This window comes from Centruroides sculpturatus, unplaced genomic scaffold (assembly GCF_000671375.1).
Source record: "Centruroides sculpturatus isolate CEXI.00-Female unplaced genomic scaffold, Cexi_2.0 scaffold1, whole genome shotgun sequence".
Classification (NCBI taxonomy): Eukaryota; Metazoa; Arthropoda; class Arachnida; order Scorpiones; family Buthidae; genus Centruroides; species Centruroides sculpturatus.
The window spans coordinates 638,311-664,623 of record NW_019384326.1 but is presented as its reverse complement, the minus strand read 5'-3'; the positions used below and the strand labels follow the sequence as shown (position 1 = coordinate 664,623).

The 26,313-nt window shown below is 30.8% G+C and overlaps 2 protein-coding genes across 2 annotated transcripts in view; one reads left to right on the top strand and one right to left on the bottom strand.

The window, feature by feature from the left end:
• The window catches only part of LOC111627682 (LIM and SH3 domain protein F42H10.3-like), a 40,954-nt gene extending 32,459 nt beyond the window's left edge, over positions 1 to 8,495 (top strand). The window contains exons 8-9 of the mRNA XM_023371295.1: positions 6,303 to 6,340; positions 7,184 to 8,495. Coding sequence (XP_023227063.1) covers positions 6,303 to 6,340; positions 7,184 to 7,357 — 212 coding nt within the window. The 3' untranslated portion in view covers positions 7,358 to 8,495. The remainder of the gene's footprint in view (positions 1 to 6,302; positions 6,341 to 7,183) is intronic.
• Positions 8,496 to 10,044: 1,549 nt separating this feature from the next.
• Positions 10,045 to 10,529, bottom strand: LOC111627675 (anionic peptide). Its single transcript, XM_023371282.1, has 2 exons — positions 10,351 to 10,529; positions 10,045 to 10,276 (listed from the first exon to the last, which is right to left on the bottom strand). The coding sequence occupies exons 1-2, from the start codon at positions 10,451 to 10,453 to the stop codon at positions 10,152 to 10,154; spliced, it is 228 nt and encodes a 75-aa protein (XP_023227050.1). The 5' UTR covers positions 10,454 to 10,529; the 3' UTR covers positions 10,045 to 10,151.
• Positions 10,530 to 26,313: the final 15,784 nt, after the last annotated feature.

Genomic DNA, 26,313 nt, shown 5'->3' with positions numbered 1-26,313 from the left:
CCCCACGGGGGAAGTGTTATACATTTATAATAGATACATTTTGAGCCACAACAAGGCGTGGTGGGGTCTGCTAGTAAAATTATAAACAAAATAAATTTATGAAATTGTCCATTATAAGAGTCACTTTTAAGGTTTTGTAAATTGTAGAGTTCAGTCTGTTTAATGTTCTTTCCATTTATTTTCCTTTTTTGACTGTGTGAAAAGTTTTCTCTACTTAATAGACTGTGCTCTGATACATATGTATTATTGATCTGTAGAAAATACATAATATAAAAAAATATACACAGGATTATAAATAATCCTGTGTGGGAAGATTTTTGAGATGACAAAGGATGATTGATTAATTTATAAAGTTACATAAACTCGGTGTTTTTTAATTAAAAAAATTTAATTTTTAAAGATTTAAATGTTCATAATTACTGCTTAAAATTCCCTGAAACGCTGCAGATTTCTTAAGCCATGCATTCGATAACTTGTTAATTTTTTATATTACTTATTAATATTTTAAGAATTTGTAATCAACACCTTAAGAGATTGATTGATTTATCTTTGTATTTATTGAGTTAAAAACTGGTTTAAAAGTTGGTTTTTAAGTACTTTCAAGCTCACATTACTGGAATTTAATATTAAAATTTAAAAATTTAACATGGTGTAACCCATCATAGGCTTGCTCATGATATTGCGTAATCATTAGTAATAAATGCACTTTTGTTAGCCTTTCAAATCTTTTGAAGTCAGACTTAAAATTCAGATGAAATTGTGGAATTAAAACTTCATTTTGCATAGAAAACAAGTCTTTATTTTAATATGAATCGCTGGTGTTGCATTTTTAATACATCATTTTGGCATTTTTTTGAATCCCAGCCTAGTTTTTAGTTTTATAACAACTCTTGACAAATGATTAAAATTAACCGCACCATTCTCATGATTTCAACATGCAATTTTTTGATAATTGAATAACATTTTTTGATATGAAACCTTGAAATCGCATGCATTACAATAGAGATTGTATTAACTGTTTGTAAATATTACACGTTTGAGTTTTCTTATACAAATAAGTCTAAAACACTAAAATGTTTTCTTAATAAACATTCTGAATATATCTTTAAACTATTTTATTTAATATTTTATGATTAGAGACCTAAATAATAGTTTTTTTTATTTTATTTTACATTAATTTTATTTTAAATTGACCAATAACTGATGGGAAATTCTGGATTAAGTCTGAGATAACCATATTAAATTTGTACCTGGTGGCTTTGGTGTATTGTGCATACATATGTTGTTGAGACGTTACTTTTTAAATGGGCATCAGTGAGTTAAAAAGGCAGCTGAAACTGAGTTGTTTTGGAAAAAGACAGGAAATGCATGTTGCCTGGAATTTTGTATCTTCATTTAAATAAAAAAGTTTGCTCAAGTCTAGCATCTGTTTAGTAAAACTGCAGTGTGGTTATTGGACAATTTAAAATATATTAATAGTATTATTTATAAAATATCTTAATATCAATAAATTATTTTAAAAAACAGCATTTATGACAGTTTACAGAATATTTAATTTATGCAGTAATTATATTTGATAGTTCACATTACTGTGTACTCTTGCTAATCCAAACTCGTCTTATCCAAGCCAATTTTATTCATTCTACCATTAAATTTTTTAGTCAAATATAAAAAAACTGCAAATTATTTTTTAGAACATGAAAATTTGTGAAATTAATATGTACTACACATTTCAACTTAAATATGTATCAAATACAGTATAAAAAATTATAAACTGTGCGTATATTTGTCTCTTGTCCTTTTTTCACTTCCTTTTCTTTATGTATAACTTCTCAAATTTGAAGAATCTTGTACAGTAACTAGTTCGGATTAGCAAGTGTGTGCTGTAGCAGAGGATATCTATACTAATATTATAAAGAGGTAATGTTTGTATGTATATATGTTAGTTTGTATGCAGCAGGTAATCTCCGAAACTACTTATCCGATTTCAAAAATTTTTTACCAATATTTAGAATGGAACTTTAGGGTGGACATAGGCTGTATATTATTCCGTTAAACATGGGGAATGGACAGTTATTTACGGTAAGCCTTACGGGGAAGGCTTACCGTAAAGAACTCTGCTTCTATTTATACTATTTTAGATGCGGTTTTTTGCATTTTTGATTGCATTTTAATAGGGTACGTCAACAGAATGTACACTAAGAAGGGATTTTTCGATATTCCCCCCGNTGGTTGCGGGTTCAAATCCCGCTCCAGGCCAATTCTTTTCTTCCAGGATATTCTAAATTTAATAAATATTACTTTAATTACAGTTATTAAATTTAATAAGATGGCACCTAACACTACCTCTATAGTAGTTCCAAATTACTTAGTATTTAATTATTAATAGTAATGGTAAAGTAGCCTGATTTAAATCCTGCAAACATAAAGTACACACTAGTATTTTTTATTCCAAACTTTGCAAATTCTTCAATACATTTTGCATATATTACTAGTGTACCTGAATTTATAGTTTATAAAATAGTTTAAAATAATAATAATGAAAAAATATGTCAAAAGTATAAATGTTTTTATTATACATTTTCTTTTACAAAAAAATGTATTTGCATTACTTCAGTTTTTGTAGTTTATTTTAAATCTTAGGTATATGAAATGAAGCTAAAGAAATTTTTAAACAGACAACATTCAATGAAATAATGGCACTTTATATGTATAAATAAAATGACTAATAATGGCTTTAATTACATATTATTAATTAAATTACTTATAATTCAGATGGTATAATATGAGTAGTGAGAAATAGATAAATAAATAACACTCACGCCAAAATTGTATAGCTTCTTGATAACAAGCACTGAGTTCAGCATTAATACGATTTTTCTTATATCGCAAGTACTTTCAACAAGTATTATATCGTCGTCCTCAGACGAAAAAGGACGACGATATAATACTCGTCGAAAGTACTTGCGATATAAGAAAAATCGTATTAATACTGAACTTGGTGCTTCTTATCAAGAAGCTATGAGTAGAGAGAATAGACTACTACTGTTGTTCTAAATTGTTTGCTTATATCAGCAGCCTATGATAATTATCAGCCATACCAAATGCTTTCTTCAAATGTCTGATCACTTAACAAAACTTCCCACTAGATGGCATTAGCAACAAGACAAATTGGCAGCACGAAGTGCTGCTATTTAGTTAAAAATTAAGACTAACAACATAAAATTTAGACAGAAAATAATTTTAGTTTATGCTGGATTTAGACCTGCAATGCTTTACTGTACTGTTTTGTTTTTGACACATCCTTATATAAGAATATCAAGTTGTCACATCCTAGGCCAGGAATGACAAATCTTTTGAGTCTGCATGCCACATAGTAAGCATAACCTATCTCTAAAAATGTTTATGCATGCTGAAGTTTTAGACTTCGAATAACAATATTTAAATAAATTAAATATGCTTTAATTAGAGTAAATGTAAAGAAGTTAATTGGAATAAAAGGGATGATTGGGTGGTAAACCAAAAGGATGATTGGAAAAGACAGCAATAAACCATATGTTATATGCCAGATGATGTCTTAATGTGCTGCAGTTTCATGCCTGTCCTAGACAGACTGTATGGAAGAATCCATTAGTGACTAAAGAAAATAAATTGAATACTGTCACAAATAAAAATGAACACACATCTGTAACTTCATTAATTAACAATCATTTTTCACAACAATCATTAATAATCGAGATCAGCTCAGTTCAGTCAGCTTCACCTTTGCTATTTTGTTGGACTTAAGTACCAAAGCCAGTGTTTATGCTTATTTTAGAGTGTAAAATGCAATTAATTCTGCTTTGCCTTGTGTTTTACAAAAAAACAAAGTTAGATAGTTTCTTTGCTTTGTGTTCCAGCCACACTTAATACAAAAAAAATCCACAAATTGGATGTGACAAAACAGAACGTAAAGAAACATTGAATAAAATTATTTTGCAAAAATGTATCTCTTCAGGTGAATAATTTAAACTAGGAGAGACAGAATAAGCAAGCAAATATAAATTTACAAGAAAAATCCTTCAAATTGAACCTTAAATAGTAATGAATTTCACTGATTAAAATGTTTTATTGCTTTCATACTATGAATACCATCTTATCGCTAGATTATCATGCAGTGTAGACTTTATAGCTTCCAAAGAAATTAAATTGTCAAAGAATCAAGCAAAGAACAATCAAGGATCATTTAATTTATTACTTTTTATTTAAATCTATTAAATTATTATTTTTTAAAATATAATACACCTTCAAACCTATAACAGGGGTCCAGCAGAAGAGTGTATACTTCACTTTACAAATGTTTTTGATCTGCTTCAGGTTCAAACTTCTAGAATGGAATGCTCCCAAGAACATTGGCATTGTTTAAATTTGACTGCTGACAAATTGGGTGTGACTATTTCCTATTGATGTAATTAAGGTCATAGAGTTGCATCAAAAAGTGTTTGCTATGTTTGTGATATGTGTTTTTCATCTTTAAAGTTAATCCATCGCCCTTGCTGGTCTGCTTTGAATATTTCAAACACTTCTAACTCCTTATTTGGTCCGTATGTGTAACACATCTTATGATGATCACTTGGTTTAAATTTGCATATACATTGTTGTGGTTCAGTTCTGTAGAAGATTTAACATTGAGATTTTTTTAATTTACATTTTAATTAAAGCACATCTGTTATAACCATCGTAAAATTAGTTTAATTAATAAATGATATCTAATTTTCAGGTAAAAAATACTCCTCAGACTACATAATTTGTAGATAATCAAAGTTTAAAAAGAAATTTTTTAAAATCTATAAACACTACTAACCCAATTATATTAATTCAAACCAAACTGCCAAATTATTGGGCTATAATATGGTTAAGCTAATAATTAGATATGAAATAATTTGTCTAGGATTGGCAGTTAGGCCACCATCATGTGATAATTTTTAATTTAGAATTTCTGGAAAAAGAGAATTGACCCGGAGCAAGACTCTAACCCACAGCTCCTGCAAACCATGCAGTTACATTGCCAATTATGCTACCTCCATCCAATCTTTGCATATGGAACTGTTAAATTAGATGTAACCTTAGGGGTCACAGTGCCAACTAGAGACAATCTAAACACCTGCTACCTTCCTCTATAGCACTCAGCCAGCTATCACTTTTACTCCAGCATGGTATATACATGAGGCAACCTCGGAGCAAGAGTGATCTAAGTCCAGTTTTTGGCATTATAGCCATAACATGTGGAGTTTGCTCAAAAGCATCTGCTTTATCTAATGCAATACAGATTCAAGTAGGATTTATTACATACCATGTCCAAAAAGAATATATGTGAAATATTGTGTAAAGTTTTAACTGACATGGATCATTCTTGCTCTGAGATTGTCATAAAAATATTACCAATCACTTTAATTAAAATCATCTACCTCTAGATAAATTATTTTGTATTTAATTATTGTAACTTGGTCATATTATAGCCTGATAATTCAGCAGTTAATCTGGTTTAAGCTTTGTATAATTACATTTAGCATTGGGTATCTGCAGGTGCCATTACGTGGCGACAGGCATCTTTGAGGACAGTTATTATTGGGAGAAGAGAAAGCAATAGTTATCATAGGCAACACTATAACAGATGTACAAACTTAAAAATTTGAATCTTTTTTAATTTACATTCTATACCAGTGTTTCTCAACCTATAACGAATCATCGCCCCTTACATAGTATTGCCCCCTTCACTTCAAAATTCTGATGCCGAGGGCCAAGGCTAACGCCAAATTCATACTACACTGAATAGACTAGTGACTAGTATAATGTTATTTGTTTAATTATTGTACAATATAATGAATAAAATATCTAATTATTCTTAATATAATGTTTTACTATATCGCCCAGAAAATTGTTTTTTGCCCCCAAAATATAAATTTTACAAATCACCCCCTGAACATGGAAAAACGCCCACATGGGGCGATATCGCCCCCGTTGAGAAACACTGTTCTATACAGATACATTTCAAGTTTCATTCCAAAACCTCTTTTGCTTAAAATGTAAATTAGGTACCAGTACAATAAGATGATTGCAAATACATAATAATTGATTTTAATATAAATAAATTACTGTGAATTTCTAAACAATGTGACAATAATATAACAAGTATTATTTGATTTTCACAGAAATCCATCAGTTGAGATGATATTTTTATAAAATTTTTGTTATTGAAGTTAGAATATTTAATGTATTTTCTTCAGTTGTATTATTTGTAAATACTTTTTTTCTTTTAATAGATTCACAAGATATGGGAGGTATGATGAGACCGGCAGGGGTAAGTTTGATAAAACAATTTTGTTTTTGTGTGTATTTATCTTTTGTATAAAACAAACGTATCCTAGTTTCAATGCCCAACATATCTTAAGAGTAAGGCTATTTTTTTGGGCTAGAAATACACTATTGTATAGTTGTCTAATGGTAATTATGCCAATTTGATCTACCTTTAGAGACAAATCTGAATTTAATTTACATAAAAAAAAATAATCAAAGTCATTTGAAAAATGAATATCATGTGTGAACAAGAATTATTATTGTCTTTGAGTGATAGCTTTTCAGACTTTTATATTAATTTTATAAATACAGGTATACCTCGACTTACGTCATTCCCGATTATACGTCGTTTGTCAAAAAAGTATATGGAAAAATAAAAATCAAGTTTAAGTCATTTTATTCGACTTTACGTCTGTCCACCACAAAATCAGAAGTCGTAATATCACTAGAAAAGCGTTTAAAGCACATAAAATCATATTAAACTATATACATTTACAAGTATGTACTGTATTTACAGTACATGCATTTGTAAATTTAGATTACTTTTTTCTGTACTATATTAAAAACTAAAATTTATTTGTTCGTAAGCTTAAAATAGATCCTTATTAACCATATATTATTAAAAATGTGTTAATAAATAAAATACAGAACCGGGAATGGTAATTTATGGTTTAGCCTAGTGACAAGTAGATTCGGAGACAAGTAAATTTGACTTACGTCGCCTCTCCTGGAACCAATTACCAACATAAGGCGAGGTATACCTGTATCTTAATAATATGATTTTAGATAATTTGCTCTATTCGGTAATTAAACATATTTTTTCATGTGTTTTTACATTTTTCTTTAGACATTTCGTGCCATGTATGATTACTCAGCACAGGATTCCGACGAAGTGAGTTTTAAGGATGGTGATGTTATAATCAATTGTGTTTCAATCGACAAAGGATGGATGACAGGAACAGTGAAACGCACAGGACAAAACGGAATGTTGCCAGCTAACTATGTGGAACCCATTAACTAAGAACTTTTATTAACTTTTGACTTCACCACAGCTATAGCTGTTGGGTCACATGTGCAGCACTGTGAACAAATCTAGCTCAAAAAAAAATTATATTAATTATTAATTAATTAACACAGCTTAGCTCAAATTTCTGCATTATCAAATTACTAAAGGCACATTTTTATTGGCATTTGTTCATAATCTTGTGCCTACATTGCTCTTAGCTGTGCTACTTTTCTCTTCCGCTAAACTAAAATTCACTTTTAGCAGTATGGAAACTTATTTTTCCGAAAAAGTGTTAAACAAAACTCTTCCGATAATACAGGAGAATTCATAATTTGGAAAGTTTTAAGACGAAACGACTCAGCGCTTCACGTCTCGGTTTGGAAACTCACAATGCTGTCGACTTTGATATTTGTATTGAGGCAAAAAGTCAAGCATGTTTTATTGTTGTAATGAAACTTGTATCGCCATATTTGTTAACAAGAATGTGCATTCCCCATGCTTTGATGATGATAACGTGCAATTGATTTGATATTGCTAAGAACGCCTTTTTTTAAATAGGAATTTATATTTAGAATTTAATTATACATTTTTTTTATGATTATATTTAAAGAATTTATTCTTTGTTTAACAAATTAAAAAAAAAAATTACAATTTGAAAAAATTGCAACTGTTCTTCTGGATATGGCAAGATATCCTCCAGGAAGAATGGAAAATTGTTAATAATAATAATCTAGAGCATTGTTTTGAAAATGATTTTTAAACTTAGACCTGTTCTCTTTTGCTTGCTTTTCTTTTTTAAAACTTGTCATTCTGATAGTCCACGTAGGAATTGTTATGGCTCGAAGTGAAAACATGATTTATACTTTTCATAAATGTATTTTCTACTCTTTATTTAAGTTTCCTTTGCTTTAGTTTATATACAAAATGGTTCGAATTCTGCATTTTTTTTTCTGTCATTCCTTTTTTATATGTTACATAAAATTTTTTTCAAATTAGTTTGCAGTAAGATTTGACATTGTAATAAATTGGTATTTTTTCGAAAAATTACATCTGTGTTGTCCATTAAGCAATACAGTTAATTTTTTACAACACTTGATCAAAAAGAAAAAAAATATATTATATATATATATAAATAAATGAAAAATGATTTTGTAAGATTTTTCTTCGTGNTTGTTCAACAATAAATGTGGATTTTTCTTCGTGGAAAAATAACAAATTGTTGAATGTTTAAAATTTTGTAAATTTTTGTATCTACATTGTGATTTGAGTGAGATTTGTGCAGTAATCCTTCTGCATAAAACACCGTTTTCGAAGCTGCAAATAAGACAAAGTACTGTTGTTTACTCGATTCGCACAGACAAGCAGACACAAACAGTTGCAGACTTCTTGATGGATCAGAAAACGGAATGAGATACTGCATGATATCCTTCGAATTAATCTATATTTAACGTTTTTTGTATTTACGCAATATTAATCTGAGATATTCTTGTTGTATATCTGTCCAAACAATGAAAAAAAAAATACACTTTACTATGTAAGTAGGTAAATAAGGTTTTGCTAATTCAATAAAATTGAATTTGGCTTTTTTTAAATTTTACTGTTTTGAGCTAATTAAAAGACAAATGAAAATGTGTTATTGGATTGATAATTTAGTACTCCATATTTACAAAACTACTGTTGTATGAAAATTATACTTAAGGATGACTGAAGATGAAAATTCTATAGGCGTGTGAACTAGAAATCCATAGTGGGAATGTATAGAACTTGAAAATTTTTATATTACAAATCTGATGTGGGGTAAACTATACTGTGGAACATTTTAGATAGACCTGGAGTTGAAGGAGAGGGGTTAGGGTAAATCTCATTAAGCCGGGTCAAAGTTCAAAGTACACCGCGCGCGCGCGCGCTTGGGATATCTAAGGAAAGTACACTGAAGCAGCTATAAATTACGGTTACTCTGATGTCCAAAGATCTGCGGCTCAACCTGGATGTTATGGAGACGTCTCATTTGATACTAGATGGTTTTGAATATGCTGGAAATAATCTTTGTGAAGAAGGAAAAGCCGTGCCTTGTCTTCGAAGATTGGTGTGAAAGCTTTCGTCGCCCATCGAGAAGAGGTTACCCAATCTTGAAGAAGCCTTGTCCGAAAGGAAATTGCGTGTTTTGGCCACACTTGGCGACGTCCAGTCAGTTTCATTTGACCAACATGGGATACGGTACATTCCTCCCGAAAACAATGTGTTTAATGTATCCCGACTAAAACTAATCTAATTGTTTTGTACCCTAGTTAAAGCAAAAACTATGGCGGAGTGGAAATTCGGAACAAGATGTGACAATTTTTTTTAGAACATTTCGAACGTGTTAAGTGCCGTGTTCAAAAGGCAGCAGACAATGAAGTTAATTAGATTCTGTAACATCAACTTCCTGAATAAACTAATTTTAAGTTTACAAACCCTTAATTTGACACGTTGTTTCGTCAATCCATTTGTTAGGTATCTATATTTAAATTAGTTTGGATTCTAATAATTTATACTCCCATTAATGCAAATCGTGCCTGTCCACAACACATCTTGATGGCTGTTCGCAACCTCTAAAATACCAAATTAGCAATTCAACCATACCAAACTTTGTTTCCATCTTTTGTACTGGAAACAAATGCTTCATTAACTCGAAACCAATTTACAATGAAATACAACAGAAATATTCCTTACGAGAGACAGAAAAACTCATTAAATTTTATTACTTTATTTTCAAAAAAACAAAAACATTACACATCAACTCTAAAAAGCGTTAGAACTCGAAGTAAAATTATTCAAAATCGTCTTCGAAATCCGAATTTTCCAGCATGTTAGCCCACATGTCTAATAAAACTAAATCAGCAGGCTCTAAATCCAATAAATCATCTAAATCCAAATCATTCATATCGTCTAATGCTGAAATTTAGAATAAATAGTAATTTAAATAGCAAACAACTCCATTAATTAAAGTAATATATGTAAATACGAACCATCAAAGTCGTCGTCGAATGATGCTGGATACGCATCAGTTGTTAAGAACGTCGAAACTAATACACTGACCAGCAGCAATACAATTAAGGATTTACGAACCATTTTATATATAATAATAATAAACTGAAAATTCAGAAGTCTACTGCACCGACACGGATCTTGCTGCTGTTTAAATTTATATTTCCTCTTTATATACGCTCGGTAACTTAGAATGATGCTCTTGATTGACGTCAGTCTTCGTACACCTGTTTTATTGATTCATATCGGCAATTGTCGCATATTTTAAATATGATATCTATCCATTAAGTTCTTTTCTGTTGATTCATCGCATTCCTCTTGTAATTCGCATCCTTCAAAATGGCTTCTTTGCAAAATTTATCTGGTGGAGTGCGTAATTTTAGTGTTCTCTTCAGCATAGTCTCAATTCTTTATATAGAGATTGATTGTATTTCTTTCGGAATTAGCACAAGGTTGCTGTTGAGGACGAACAACACAAGAACTCTTTTTGAATGGAAAAAGATTTACAGTATTTTTCTATAATTTAAAAGGATGTGCATTTCGGGCTTAATGACCTTCTTCAGTCCTAATATTAGTGACAGCCGGAATAACTAAATTATTAAAACCATAAGTAAAATAAGTAAGACTAGAAATAAAATTATCAGTGAATGATCTTACACCTTATTTTTAGCCAGTTTTTAAGGTTTTTATTATCTTTTACTACGTTTTTAATCAAAGAACTGTAAAATATAATTTCGTTAAAATGTATAAAAAGTTTGATTAAAAAGGTTATAAAAGATAATAATAACCTTAAAAACGAATTACACCTTATTTTTAGCCAGTTTTAAGAGCATTCACTGATAATTTTATTTTTAGTTTACTTATTTTATCCATGATTTTAATAATTTATTCTAGCTGTCACTGTAATATGAGGACTGAAGAAGGGCATTAAGCCAAAAATGCATATCCTTTTAAATTATAGAAAATAAACCTACTTTTTCCATTGAAAAAGAGTTCTTGTGCGTTGTTCGTTCTCAACAGCCACGTTGTGCGAATTCCGAAGGAAATATAACGAATTGAGAGAAGAGTAAGCAATCAAGTACTTTGTTATTTAATTAATTATACAGCTTAAGATTTTTCTGCCGGGCTTTTGGCATTGAAATTCTTGATTCATGCTTATTGTGCAAACAATTGGAAATTGTAATCCAGTTTTGTATTGTATTTGTGACAGCGGTGTAAGAAGAACTTCCGCTCTTAACAGGTAGATTTTAAGACAATGTAATGGAATTACCTTTGCTTCTATCGTGTTTACCGTTTTATATTAGAAAATTACAAGGAATTAATCATTAAAATCTTAATTGTGTTAATTCGTAGGACAAAGATTTATCGTGTGCATTCGTAGACGGTGGTGATTTCAAGAAGTGGAGGAAGATCCTTTGAAGCTAGATTCGATATTCATTTAATTCGTGTTGATAATTAACTTTAAAATACTTTTCATGTACACTTTGCATGTTTCAATGTTGCTTCAAGTATAAGTCGTTGCGCTAAACTCGTTAATGATTGGTGTGGATAAATTTATCTACACTACACTATTGGGCAAACACGTATACTTAAGTACTGTACAATACATGTGTTTGTCCGATACAATTCAAACTAGTGTTGATCTCGCGCCAAAGCAATCTGGAATTGAAAAATTTTAATACGCAAAAATCCTAAATGAATTTTGACAGGTCGAAACAATGCGACTCTTGGAAATATGTAGAAACATTTTGTCGCGAAAGATCACGGGGGGGGGGAGATTTCTTGTTTCTGAGCTGAACAGGTGATCTAATTAACAAGTAATCAAAATGTTAATCAGTTCGAGTTTAAGAAGCAACGCCTGTTGTTAGAATAATTTAACGTTACTAAATGAGTTTCATTATTTCATGTATTATTTGTGTTCAGTGATTATTTTGTGGTGGTTGTGTATGTTCAAAAGCTTTGAAACCAGCAGAACCATTTAGTCAGTGTTCTAGACACAACGGTACCTGTAAAATTTAACACACTAGTATATAAATTACATGAAATATCAAAAGAAATTTCATTCTACTTAATTTTCTGAGAGGGATGAGACCCAATTTCATATCTCAGGACCTGTTAAAAATTGTAGTCTTGGTATTTACGACATTCTAAATTAAGATTTTATATGTAACGTCATCGTCTATTAGAATTTTTTTTTTAAATTCAGTTTCCATGAATGTACTACACACTGATCTGATAGTTATTGTATGTATACTTGTAAAATTGCAATTAAATTTATTAAATGCCGACTCAGAAATGAATTATATTTGATGGTAGTTTATTATATCTATTTTATTATCAGAAAATTAATTTTCATTATTATTGCATTAAGAAAACATTTAAAATTTTTATTAATATATTCTACATTCCCATTATATACAATTTTAATTCTAAAATTTTAATATGTGATGAATATCGAGATATTAGAATAATTAAAATATTTTAAATTTTCAGGAAAGTTCTGCATCAAACTCTTCAAAGATTCGTTATATGAAAGTACACATCAAATAATTGAAATAAAGCTAATTTAATGAATTGACCACATTCTAATCATTTACATCGTCGTCTTCTGTAGTACCAGTTTTTCCCAGCCTCAAAACCATAGAGAAATTCTGCATTCTTCTGGAAAATTCAATTTAAAAACAATGTAAATATTTTTTTTTTATAAAAATTTTTCAAAATTTTATTAACATTTCAACTAATGTTAAATTATTAACATAAACTGCTTTGTTACAATTAATTAATATTAAAACGTCTGGATGGGGCTGACCTGTGTAAGTCATTGATGAGAACATATCCCGAATGTTTTTTTAATTATCATCAAATCGAATTCTAATCGTGTTAAAGAGCCGAGAATAAATACTCAAAATTGAATAAAAATTGATATTTTTTATTCAAAGAATAAACTTTAAGCAGTTTTTAACAAGTGATACAGAAGTCCGGATGGCTGAGCGGTTAAGATGGCAGTCTACCGCTCTGTGGGAGACCCGGGATTTAATCCAGACGAGTCGAAAATAACTCGGGAATTTTTCGGAAGTGATCCGTTGGATATGTCGGACCCTGCCGCCCCGTTGTGGATCAAGAAAAAAGGTCCTCTTAGTGCCCTTAGAGCTGAAATAGTTAAGAAAAAAAATAAATTGATTACAGAACTTTTGGAAAATATTTAAAATTAACATCATTATAAACAGTTCATAAAAATTTTTGTAAGATTTTTGTTCAAAATCCCAATTAAAAAAAAATTGATTGTGCTGTTTCAAAGACCTATTCCACGTTATAAAATTTTATTAGTGTATATCGTTAACACTTAAACTTTGGCTGTGGGTTCGTATTTCACAAAGGCTGACTGCGTGGAGTTTTCCGAGTTTACGTATCTAACATTTAAGCAAATCAAATTTTGCTTATGTAGATGAGACTTAATTGGATCGACGAGTACAACTGAATGAGAGCAGTGTGTCAGCCCGAATTACATGTGTCGTCTGAAGTTACACGATGATCACGTCTACAAACGAGCCTAATGAATCACTGTTTTGTATTACCAGGATCATAATTCAACGTTAATTACAAAATCTATGGGCTCATTGTGACATCCCCCCGCTTCGTGCCCGGGGTACGTACTCATCTTCACCCTTAGTTACACTTCTGCGTATTATATTAACTCTAAGTTGTATTTTATCCCTCCAGACCACAGGCACTTTTCCAGGCCTTTCGTGTATTAGTGTGTGTTGTGTCAATTGTAGAAACTCATAAAGGATGATGCACACATGCGGCACGACAATGAAAAGCTACGTCGTAAACGCATCTTCGCTGCGTGGCAGCACAACTACACAAGTGACAATCTGCTTATATTTCAGCGTATGTGTATAGTATTCAAGATGGCGAACGATACCAACACTGACGTTATCCACGTGTTTACAAATCTTGTTTTGTATGGCTTGCTTTATTTAGCTAGATTTTGAAGATTCGATTGAAGATTTTGGATTAGAGAGATTTTCTTGGATCGAGAAAGAACTGGTGTACAAAATCAGTTTTCCTCGATTAAGATCTCTCGTTAAAGAATACTATTTCGAGTAAGATTCGTTTGTTTTTTTCCTTTGAATTAAATTATATATCATTATTTGTGTACAATTTGTGTGAAATTCATTATCCTTTCCTCTTTATTCTAATGTCAGTTATCTCAGTGAACCACGTTTAACTTTCCGCCATTGACACACCACGTGATTCTATTTTCTCACGTGACTACCAGACGAACTGTTATTGGCTGATAGATACGCATTTTGGCGGCGGCCACCGCAAAAGATAGAATTCAACCAACTTTTGCGGCACGAGAAAAGCGGCACAAAATCGACTTCTGCGGTGATAAAAAGTGACATCATTCTACGGCCGCGCCGCATGTGTGCATCCTCCTTAATTCTGGAAACTGGCTACTTCATTTAAACTTCTTGCTGTTGCTATTTTAAGAGGGACTCCTTTTGGGAAATCTTTTATAGGTTGGCCAGGTCCACAATGGTAAAGGACCTGTTCGATATAGTTCGACAGATCACCACTACCACAACCCAAAAATTCATCTTGTTTTCGATTCCGGGTCCCCACAGTGGTAGGCTGCCACCTTAACCATTCGGCCATCGAATTTTTTTATGATTTTTCAATTAAAGTGACTTTTATATAGAAAATTTTATATGGCTATTTTTTAATTTATGTATTAGATTATACAGAATTTTGGATTTTTTTCTAGAATTGTAAAAATTCAATGCAATTTAATACTTTTGAAGTATTGAATAAACATAATAACTGCAATAAAAAGTAGTCAAATAAAATATAAGAAATGATGTAGAAGAACAAAGCCAAGAGTAACTATTCGGTTGGTTGACCCAAAAATAAGTTAACATTTGTAAACTTTTGTAAAATTTCACATAGCATGAAGATGTCCATTAATTATATGTACAGCAGGGCCGCCGTAAGCGGGCGTGCACCGCACGCGGGCGGCACGTCCAGGGGGCTTCAAAGAGCCTTTCTGGCAAGCTCAGCCAGAAAGGCTCTTTGATAGGTAATCGTAGTTAAACAGGGGGCGGCATAATCGGTATTGCACACGGGCGTTCAAACAGCTAGCAGCGCCCCTGATGTATAGTTGAAGAGAGAGAGAGTCGCGAAAAGTACATCGTTGTACACAGTAGGGAGGAAAGGGGTGAGGGCATTGTCTTTTGCAAAACCTGACAAGCCTACTTTATTAGTCAGCGAATAAATTGTCAAAAAATAGTTGCAGAACCTTTTAATCCATTTCTTCACTGTCAGATGGGTCCACAAAGTATTGATATATTGCACGTAATTAAAAGGGAGCGAGTTTGCGAAAAGCACAGTACGTCATTGCCTATCACACGGCAGGGAGGAAGGGAGCCAAAAGTGACTCAAAAACTACACATAACTAATGGATGGCCTCATTTTTTATTCTTTTGTAGAGTTGACATCTTTACCTTTCGCTTGCTCATACATTTTGTTTCGTTGTATATGCGTAGTTTTCAATTATTATAATTTTTCCTCTCTGGTCCATATATTTTTTGTTAACGTAGTGTTAATACCGAGTTAATACGAAAACGCTATTTACCGCCATCTGTGAGTGATTATTGTAAATTGTTTAAAAAGTTATAGCACATAAAATTCTTTAGAAATTAATTTTAAATATTTAAAGATATAAGACATACTAATTAGCCTACTAAGCTCAATTGAACAGAGTCGTTTATTGAGCTGAAATGTTCAAATTGCATACATCTACATTCCCACTGTTGTCCATCTGTGCGTTTATCTGTCCGTCCTTTGTTATTCTCGAGAATGGAGTTAGATAGATGAAAATCGATACCAGATACGGTAAACTTATTTTTAAATTATAATACAGTAGAGCGTCGATTTTCCGAATCAATTGGGGACTGGGGTTGTTCGTATAACTGATATTTCGGATAACCGATTTATGTACGAAAAAATAGTTTAACGTATCCGATGTTAAAATTTTTATCCGTTGCGTGTCGCTTCGCGTTGAATTTTCGTCGATGTCAAGCCTAACAAAGACTATTGTATCGTTAAAAATTATTTTTTTATTTTGTACAAACAAAATAAATATATTGAAAAATATAAAAACAATAAAAAATTACACTTCAGATGTTAATTTAGTATCAAAAACGTAAAATATTTGAGTAGCCCAAGACATAGCCAAAGATTGAAGCGCCACAGCACTGGCGAAAATTTAAATTTGCCGACTGGAATTCTTTCGGATGATTGACTTTCAGAAAATCGACGCTCTACTGTATTAAAAATTGCAATTTAACATGCTCTCCATTATGTACTAATGTAAACTATGTACAGTAAGTATACAGGTTTTGTATAGCACCAAGTTTTTATAAAACAAAATGGTCAAAAAATGTTATAGCTTAGAGCAATGGTTCCCAATTAGTGGTACGCGTACCCCCAGGGGTACGCGAAATTGCATGAAGGGGTACGTGCGGCAATCTAAAATCGGTCGATTTAAAATTTAAATGCATGAGATGTAGCAGTCAAAAAAATAATGGGTGGACCATCAAAAATTCGGTAATTTACAATACGATGTCCAATGCACAAATTCATTTATTTATAACTAAAAATATTCTCGAAATTTAATCAAAATAATGCATTTGTGACAATACCTAAATGAAATTCTTACGCAAGAAACAAAAATTGTACAATTAACGTTATTATTATGTCAACGAAGCGGCAATAAAATATTTACTACCATTTTGCACAACATACCTCTGCGAGAGCGGATTTTCGGCCATGATAAACCTGAAAACTAAACATTTCTGACTTCAACTCGAAGATGACTCGAGACTGAAGCTGAATAAATGTAAAAAAAACTTATTCTATTTATCACTAGCTGTCCACCCGCAGCTTCGCCCGCATTATATCGAATTTTCTCGTGGGAATAAAATATTCTCTCGCAGTAAAATGTAGCTCGTGTCCATCTCCAACATGCAAGCTATCTCTGTACCAAATTTTATTAAAACGCGTTCGGTGGTTTAGACGTGAAAAGGTAACAGACAGACAACAGAATTACCTTCGAATTTATAATATTAGTATGGATTAATATGAATTTCTGCTATAAGGGGTACGCGAGTTTGAGCTCTTTCTTGAAGTGGTACGCAGGAAAAACTAATTGGGAACCACTGTCTTAGAGGAAGTAGAATCATCTCTACCGGGATTCAAATCCGGGATCTTTGAATTACAAGTTCAACTTACTGTTTATTGTACTACAGGACTTCAATTTACTTTTTTTTCTTTTAAATTTATCTTTAATACGCGATAAATAAATTATGGTATTTAAAAATTAAAATTAAAAAAAAATCTAGCAACGAGTTGCGTAACTTTCCCGGCTGTTATAAGATTCCATTTAAAAAATAACTTTTATATTATTAATCATAATTAATAAATTTGTTACTCCATCTATTACGAGATTTTTTAATTAAAATCTTTTTATATTATTAATTATTATAAAATGGCATTGTCGGATCGCTTCGTTACAGACATTTTTAACTTTACAAGATTCTAATTTATGTTCCGAAATGAAACAAAATCTGTTTTAATTNACTTTTATATTATTAATCATAATTAATAAATTTGTTACTCCATCTATTACGAGATTTTTTAATTAAAATCTTTTTATATTATTAATTATTATAAAATGGCAAAAAAAAACTTAATTTTGAGGATAGTGATGAGTTTTATACCAAATTATAAATGCTACTAACGAGAAAAACCTTCGATAAGTCCCGACCCCACTCCAGACGCGACACGTGACCCCCTCTATCTTCCCAATCCTTCGACCTTTGACCACCAAAATTTAATATCATTGACGCCCGTTATACGCAAGCTACTATACCAAATTACGTTTTTCAATCATTACCCAATCCTGAGATATTAAACGAAATATATATATTCAATGTTCAATGTTTTATCACTATGCATGCCACTAGCGGTCGAGTGGTTAAAAGGATCTTTATAATCATATCCAAAGTGAGTTTGGCTGGGTGTTGAGGACAGGGCCAGCGGCAGGATGGCCGAGAGGTCAAGGTGGCAGCCCACCGCTCTGGGGGACCCGGATTCAAATCCGAACGGGTCGAAAAATCCCCAGGAATTTTCAGGGGGTGGTCCGTTCGGATATGTCGGGCCCCGTCCCTCACCACCCGCCAGCCCCATTATGGGCCTGGCCGAACCCATAATGGGCTTGCAAAAAGAGGGCCTCTTAGTGCCCACAGGGCGGAAAGAGTTAAAAAAACAAAAAAAAAGACATGGCCAACATGGGTCAGACCACCCCGAAAAAATCCCTAAGGAGTTACTCCCCGGATTCGATTTCAGTCCCCTGAGCATGTTGTTGTATAATTTAATTATGACTTTTTATAGAGCGTGACAGACAGACGCCACTTTTTATAATTCAAAAACGTCTTTTAAATAGGCTTATTTATTTAATAAATACCCATTATAATTTTTATTCAATGATTTATTTTATAGCTAATTACCGACTGAGTGGGTAAAAGCGTATATACAGGAGCTAACCCACGACCCGACTGATCTCGGGTTTGTGCCTGGTCAAGGATTATATACTACATGGTGCCTGGTTACGTGAATTTTCCAGATTTTATTCACCAGGTGATGGAATGGAGTGATGGGCCTTATCCCATCACTTCACTCCTTTATTTCATGTATGGTCTACTATATTTTATATGCAAGTTGTATGGATAAAATGTTTGTTTCGTTAGGTTATGGTAACGCAACACTTGTGCAATCTGCCTAGGGAGGATGCTTTCCGGAAGGTCTTTTTAAGAGTAACTTGCCCTTATTCATGCGTTACAGACGTGGAGAAAACCCGGAAAACTCTACGTGGCCAACCCGTCCGGGCAAAGCGCAAACTTACGACCAAACTCCCAGTGTTCAGGGAACGGAACCACTTGGCGACTGGTGGGCCGATAAAATGTAAATCAGATAAATTAGTGATAATCGAAACTATTTTCTAAATTTTAAATATTCTCCTTCAGGAACAGCATATATATATCAATTGTTTAAGTGAATATTTTGTTTTTCTTACATTGTCCGACAGCTTACATCACAGTTTACTTTATAACAAATATTTGTTCCTCGATGTTAAATTTGTTTTATCCTCTAGGAATTATAATTTTTGTTTACTTTTCTGGCTGTTATATAACAGAGAAAGTGTGGCCATCGGTCAAAACTAACCCCACTCAGATTTTTACATTTTTCGACTCAGGAAACCTTGAAACATCGAGAAATGTAGAAAAAATTGGCGGGTTTTTTTTTGTATGTGGATGTGTGAGGGCGCGATTTTGTTCGCCTACTTCAAAGCTTAATAACTCCCGTGCCTTTTGTCGAAAATTTATAAAATTTTGCAGGGAGATTTGTATATTAGGAACATCGATGCTGTTAAATTTTGGTGGTTAAAGATTGAAGGGGTGGGGAGATACGACAGGTAATACCCTCTATCTCGAAAGTTGTCGGACTTAAGATTTTTACTCGTTATTAGTATTTAAAATTTTTTAAAACTCATCCTTACCATCAAAATTAAGCTTTTTGCTATTTTATAATAATTAAGTTATATAAAAAATTTTTAAAAAATATAATAAAATAGATGGCGCCATATGCAGTTTTGAACATTGTTGCGGGGAAAGTCGAGCAACATGGTTGCCAGCTTTTTAAAAATAATTACACCTAATTACATCATTTTGTTGAATATTATAAAATGGCATTGTCGGATCGCTTCGTTACAGACATTTTTAACTTTACAAGATTCTAATTTATGTTCCGAAATGAAACAAAATCTGTTTTAATTTAATTCTCAACATAAACAGTTTTACATGATACATATTTTATGTAGAATTCATTTATAGAAAACACAAACTAAACTGCTTAGGGCTTCGTGCTACGAGTGACTTTGTGTGTAAATTTATTATTTGACTCGAAGGACTTCTTGTATATATTAGAGCTTAGCAAGTGCAAATTCGGTCTGTATTTTCTTCACAGACATTATTCTCACGCTCATAATCCAGAAAGGGTGAGCAACAGTCTAAAGGAGTCTAAAAATTCGGCAACTTTCTCCACACCACCCTGTCCAGACACACCTTCTTTCCTTCAGACACACTCATGCCTCTTCTAGCACACTTCCTCGCATTTTCTTTCTCACTCAACACCTTACATTTTTTCAGATAACTTGTTCCAACTAAAACTTCCCCTACTACCTTTCCATGTATACTCTCTTCAACAGTTCTTCTCCTTTTATTTTCTCAACATGGCCGAACCAATTTACTTACCTTTGAAGCACACTCCTCTATCATGTGTTCATTTCTCACGTGTATTTTCTTCCATTTAATAATGTTAACTCACCTTATCAGCTCGAAATGGCGGCGACAAATCTTATAAAAATTAATATTAATGTTAGAATATAAATAATATTTCTCGGTCTACACACATTTCCCACCAAAGTAATTCAGTATTACAAAATTGCAGTGAAAAATCACTGTTTTAACCCTTAAAAATTCTAATTTATGCTTTAAAACATTAAATAAAAATTATTTTACTTCACACCTCAGCATAAACAATTTCACGTGATGCACATTTTGTACATAAACAAGGTACAATATGTACAACTTTAACATTATCTTGGCATTCTCCTCCCTTGGGGGTAGAGAATATTAAAATGTCAGTAAATATAAATAACTCTATTATTATTTTTTTCTTTTAAAATAAACATTTTAAGACATGTTAACTTATAATATTAAATTAATTATCTAGAAATATGTGTTTATAGACAATTATTTTGACCTTGTAGCCTAAAAAATTGCATAAAATATAGAAAATACTTTCCTTTTCTTTCTTGTAGAAGAAATAAAATGATTTCTGTTTATTCCTTATGTTACAACGTCGTACGAGGTATTTATTATTTAATATTACTGCTTTGCCCAAGATCAAGTTTTACTGAAGTAAATAAAAGACATGTTTAAATCAAACACTATCTAATAATAATGGATAATGACTTATAAATAAACAAATAACTTGTCTATCGTTTACCATGCTCAATATTCATGATGATAATAAGCGAAAGAATAAAATATAATTCTAAGTACCTACTAAACAAAACACCCTAAAGAAAATACTCTTCTAACCTTTAAAAATACTTATCTACCCCTAAAGAGGATACTTTTTCTATTCCCTAAAAACTTCCTACCTTCTGTAAAAATTCCTCTTTACCTCCAAAAATAGTCCCCTCTATCTCTTAAAATTACTTCCCTATCATCGAAAATATCTCTCACCCTAGAGAATAAAATGTTACTTTTTAAAACCTTGTTAATTATAATTTATTTTCATCATTTGTATAAACAAATTTAAATGTAGTAAAACGGCGTTTTAATACGAATTAAAATAAATTAAATCTTTTAATTATTTTTCTAATGACGTCGAAACATCTGTTAATGATACTTTTATTTAAATGACAATTTAATTTGTATACTTTTAGCCTAAAAAAAAAAAAGTTTCTTTTCGCTTTCTGAGATTGAATTAATAAAATATTTATTTAACGCATTTTAAACATTCAAATTACAAATCTTGTAAAATCTTTTTATTGTTCTTTGGAAATTTTTAAATACTAAATTAGATTTTTTTAAAAATTGTTAAACTTAGTATTTAAAATTTACTTTATGGTTTTCTATACTTTAAATACTCTAACTATAAATTTTATTCCATTCAGAAAAAATATGATAAAGGGCCCTACAATACCCAGACCCTAGCCAATCTACATTCGTAATTTAAACAAAATTATAATGTGAACAAATACAAAAATATATTATTTTTCTTATGCAATTAAAAACTTATATTTATACTATTTTGTAAAAAGTGCCCAGAGCCTGGTCTAGATCCTTTATATCACGAGCCTTTATACCCTTAAGCGCCGCGTAACTGCGCTTAATAGTAGTTATGTCAGTGTGCCTATATCTCTGTAAAGTCTCAAAAAACTTTTACCTTTTTTATACTTTTAATATCTTTATATCCATACCGTTTTATCTTCTATGCTATCTATATTCTCTATACTCTCATACAGTTATAGATATACCTTTTTACCTTCTTGCTTTTGACTCCCTATTCTTTCTGTGCCTTTATTCCTTTCTCTGCTTTCTATTTTTTTCTATTCCTTCACCCTGTATTCTTCTTATATATTTATTCCTTTCTCTATTCTCTCTGCTCTTTTGCTTTATTCTCTATACCTTCTATTCTTTCTATACCTTTCTGTTTTTGCCTTTCTACACCCTTTATACTTTCTATATCTTTTTGCTTTCTTAATCCTCTAAACTTTCTATACTTTCTACACCTTCTGTAGAAAGTAAACAAAATACGGGCAGTAAAAAGGTATAATGACTTATAAAAATTTCTATTTAATAATATAATTAGAGATAAATTATTTCCTATAATTTATAATGCATATTCGATATTTCATCGTCTTATATTTAATGTTATATAATACTTTGAAGTCTTAAAAAGTAAGTAATAAAGCCTTCAAGTAAGAATTATCATAAAATAAAGAAATCACTTACATTGTTATCGAACAATTTAGTTTATTCTTCTATTTTACAGACAATAATATAAAGATATTTAAAAAACTTTTATAAATAAAAATTAATTATTTTTAAATGTTACATTAAGTGAAGTATAAGATTCGTTTTCAGTTTTATTAAATGAAATATTTAAACAACTTTTAATCTCAAAAATTAAAAAAAAAATCCAGAAACTTAAGTTTTTCTAGAATATTTTCTCAACAATTTACAAGAAAAAACTTCTTAGAAAATATTTTAATTTCTTTAATATATGTTTAAAGATTAGTTTTTGTTTATAAAAAAAAACTTTCAGAAATTGTTTTTTTACAATTAGAATTTTTTTGCTATTTCCAAGGTTACTTATAGATCGAGAAAAGGCCTGGCCGCTTACTTTTTTTAGACCTGCAGTGCTAAGTTAATTCTCTCCCCTCTCTCCCTCATTTCCCCCTTTCTCCCTTTCTTTTTCTCTCTTTCTCTCTCTCTCTCTCCTTTCTCTCTCTTTCTTCTCTTCCTCTCGATTCTCACTTCCCCTCTCTCTCTACTCTCTTCCTCTCTCTTATCCTACTCTCCTACTCTCTTCCCCTCTCCTCCCCTATCTTCTCTCTCTCCTTTTTTCTCTTCTTCTTTCTCTCTCCCCTCTTCTTTTCTCACCTCTCTCTTCTCTTTATGTTTCTCAGAGTTCAGAGAGGCCCTGACAGCTTGAAGCCTTCTGGATATTAAATGATAAACAAAAATAGCCTTAAAATGTTTATTATACAGTACTTTTAAATAATAAAATTCGATAAAGAGAATTTTATAATTCACACAACGGAATGAATATTTTGTAGCAAAAGTTCTTGAGGCCCTTGTAAATGCGAGGCCCTACCCAAATATCTTTCTACAGACCTTTTGTGATAGGGCTCGGTAATTACTTAAATATTACCACGTGATAAATGAAGAAACTAAAAATAAATTATGATTAATTATAATCCATACTTTTAAATTACTCCCGTAGATTATAGTCTAAATACTAGAATTAAATTAATGCCCTTGAAATAAATTTTATTTTAAAGTTGTTATATAATTTCACACCTGCTTTTAAAAGGCCAGAATATATATTAATTTTCTGTATAATTATTGCAGATTGCTTAATTATTGGGTTATATAAAGAAGCATCCCTTGCAGCATCGACAGTTTCCAGTTCAGGTGAGTACTTATACTGTAATCTGTATAGAACCGTACTATTCATATATTCTATACGTTTACTAATTTATAATGAAATTGATTGTAAAATATTTTAAATACAAAATAAATTTTTACAGATTTTACTTTCTATATTTTAAAATTTTCATTACTTTATTTCTAGAATAAAAAATTCTATAATTTTTAATCTAGTTTTAGTTTGTTTTATTCTAGAATTAAAAATAAAACTTAGATTCAAATTTTTGTATAAGAATTTTAAATTTATTACAAAATCAATTTTTAAGATTAGTTTTTATACTTTAAGAAAAACAGCCGAACCTCCAAACAACGGACACTTCAAACAAAGGCCACGTTTTATGTCCCTGTCAGTGGCCGTTATTCAAAGGTTTTATTGTATATATAATATATTTTTTAATGTTATGATGTACAGGGACAGGTCATTATTAAAATCGACAACATATATTTTAAATTAGATAAATTAAAAATTGCAACCTGGCATTTTGTCGATTTTTGTTATTGCAGTTCTTTAAACAAATAAACAATTAAATTTGATTACAGAATAAAGTATAAGTTCAAATTATTCTAAAATTACTTATAGACCTATCTTAACTTATTCTAGAAAGATTTAATTAATTTATTTTATTTATATGAAGTTCATTGGAATTTAAATATATCTTTTTTCTCTAGAATATTGTTGTAGTAGTTATGTAAGATATGATCTTTCTGTTTCAGGAACGTATTTTCTAGAAAATTTCTATTACAATTTAAACGTTACAGATTATTTATCTATTTCAGAAATTGGCAAATTTTCTAGAATATTTCTGTTCAATTTGTTCAAAAGTTGTTCATTTCTGAAATAGAAATAAAGTTCAATTTCTGAGCTTCGTTTCTATTTCAGAAATCAACAACTTTTCTAGTATTCTGGAATATTTCTATTGTAATTTAATTGTTATAAATTATGTTCGTTTCAGAAATTGATGAGTTTTCTAGAAAAGTTTCTATTACCGTTTAAAATGCTTGACATTTTAAAAGAAATTAATATTTAAACATAAAAGTGTCTTATTTTCTATTACGGATATAAATAAATATTCAGAATTTTTATACTATTTTTAAACGTCATTTAAGCTTCGTTATTAACTAATTTACTATTCTTACCGAATTTAAAATAAATGATAAATAAAAATACAATTTATTTTTATATTATCCAATTTATGATAGAGATTATTTATAATAAATAATAAATATGTGCACTTAAAATTGGATTATTTATCTGTATTCATTTTTTTTAATATTTTAATTATACAACGATATTTTTAGTGATAAATGCTAGAATTTTTACATGTAAATATTAATATAGGGTGATAAAGATGTAAAATTTTTATACGAATCTTCAATCCATCATCTGTAATATACTATTATTTAAGTTATGTTTTAGGAACGAATGTGACCAAAGCTAGCCTTAAACCATTGTATAAGCTATATAAAACTAATGTTATTAAAATATTTATAAACTGTAAATATAACGTTTTAAAAGCTCTACTCACTATCAATAATTGAAAACAGTAAAAGCTGAGTTCCGTAGTGTTGAAAAATTCTGTTTATTTGTTAATTAATAATATATACTGGTGTTTGCTGTCAATGTTCAGGCTCAGTATTGGACAGAGTAGTATTAATTTATAGTATAAAAATGGTAAAATATATTCAAATCATTGATTTTTATCGTAAGAATTTTTAAAGAAATAGTTGAACTATATAATATTATTAACATTATTGTTATTTATTAAAACTTTTAAGGGCATGGTCAACATAAGGCCCATCTAATGAATTTATGCAGCCCGCGATCTTTCAATAATAGCTAGTTAAGTCCGAATACCTCGACGAAAAATTCTGACGCCTAGAGAAAAAAAAGGTCAACAACTCACTGTGCATTGAGAGTTAACGCACAGCATAGAATGTTGATAATGTATGATAATGTGAAAAATGTATCTTCTGTAATCCCTATGTACAATTTAGTCTCTACGGGGTGACACCACAATGAGGTCTCGCACCACCTCAAAATCTTCCTAGGGCAGCCTCTGGCTCAGCCTGTGAAAAAAGTTTCTTTCCAATTTG

Excerpts from the sequence above, each read along its gene's own strand:
- LOC111627675 (XM_023371282.1), bottom strand. The coding sequence starts at position 10,453 with ATGGTTCGTAAATCCTTAATTGTATTGCTGCTGGTCAGTGTATTAGTT. Across the intron at positions 10,277-10,350 it reads ATTCGACGACGACTTTGATG|CATTAGACGATATGAATGAT; the intron begins GTTCGTATTTAC and ends TCTAAATTTCAG.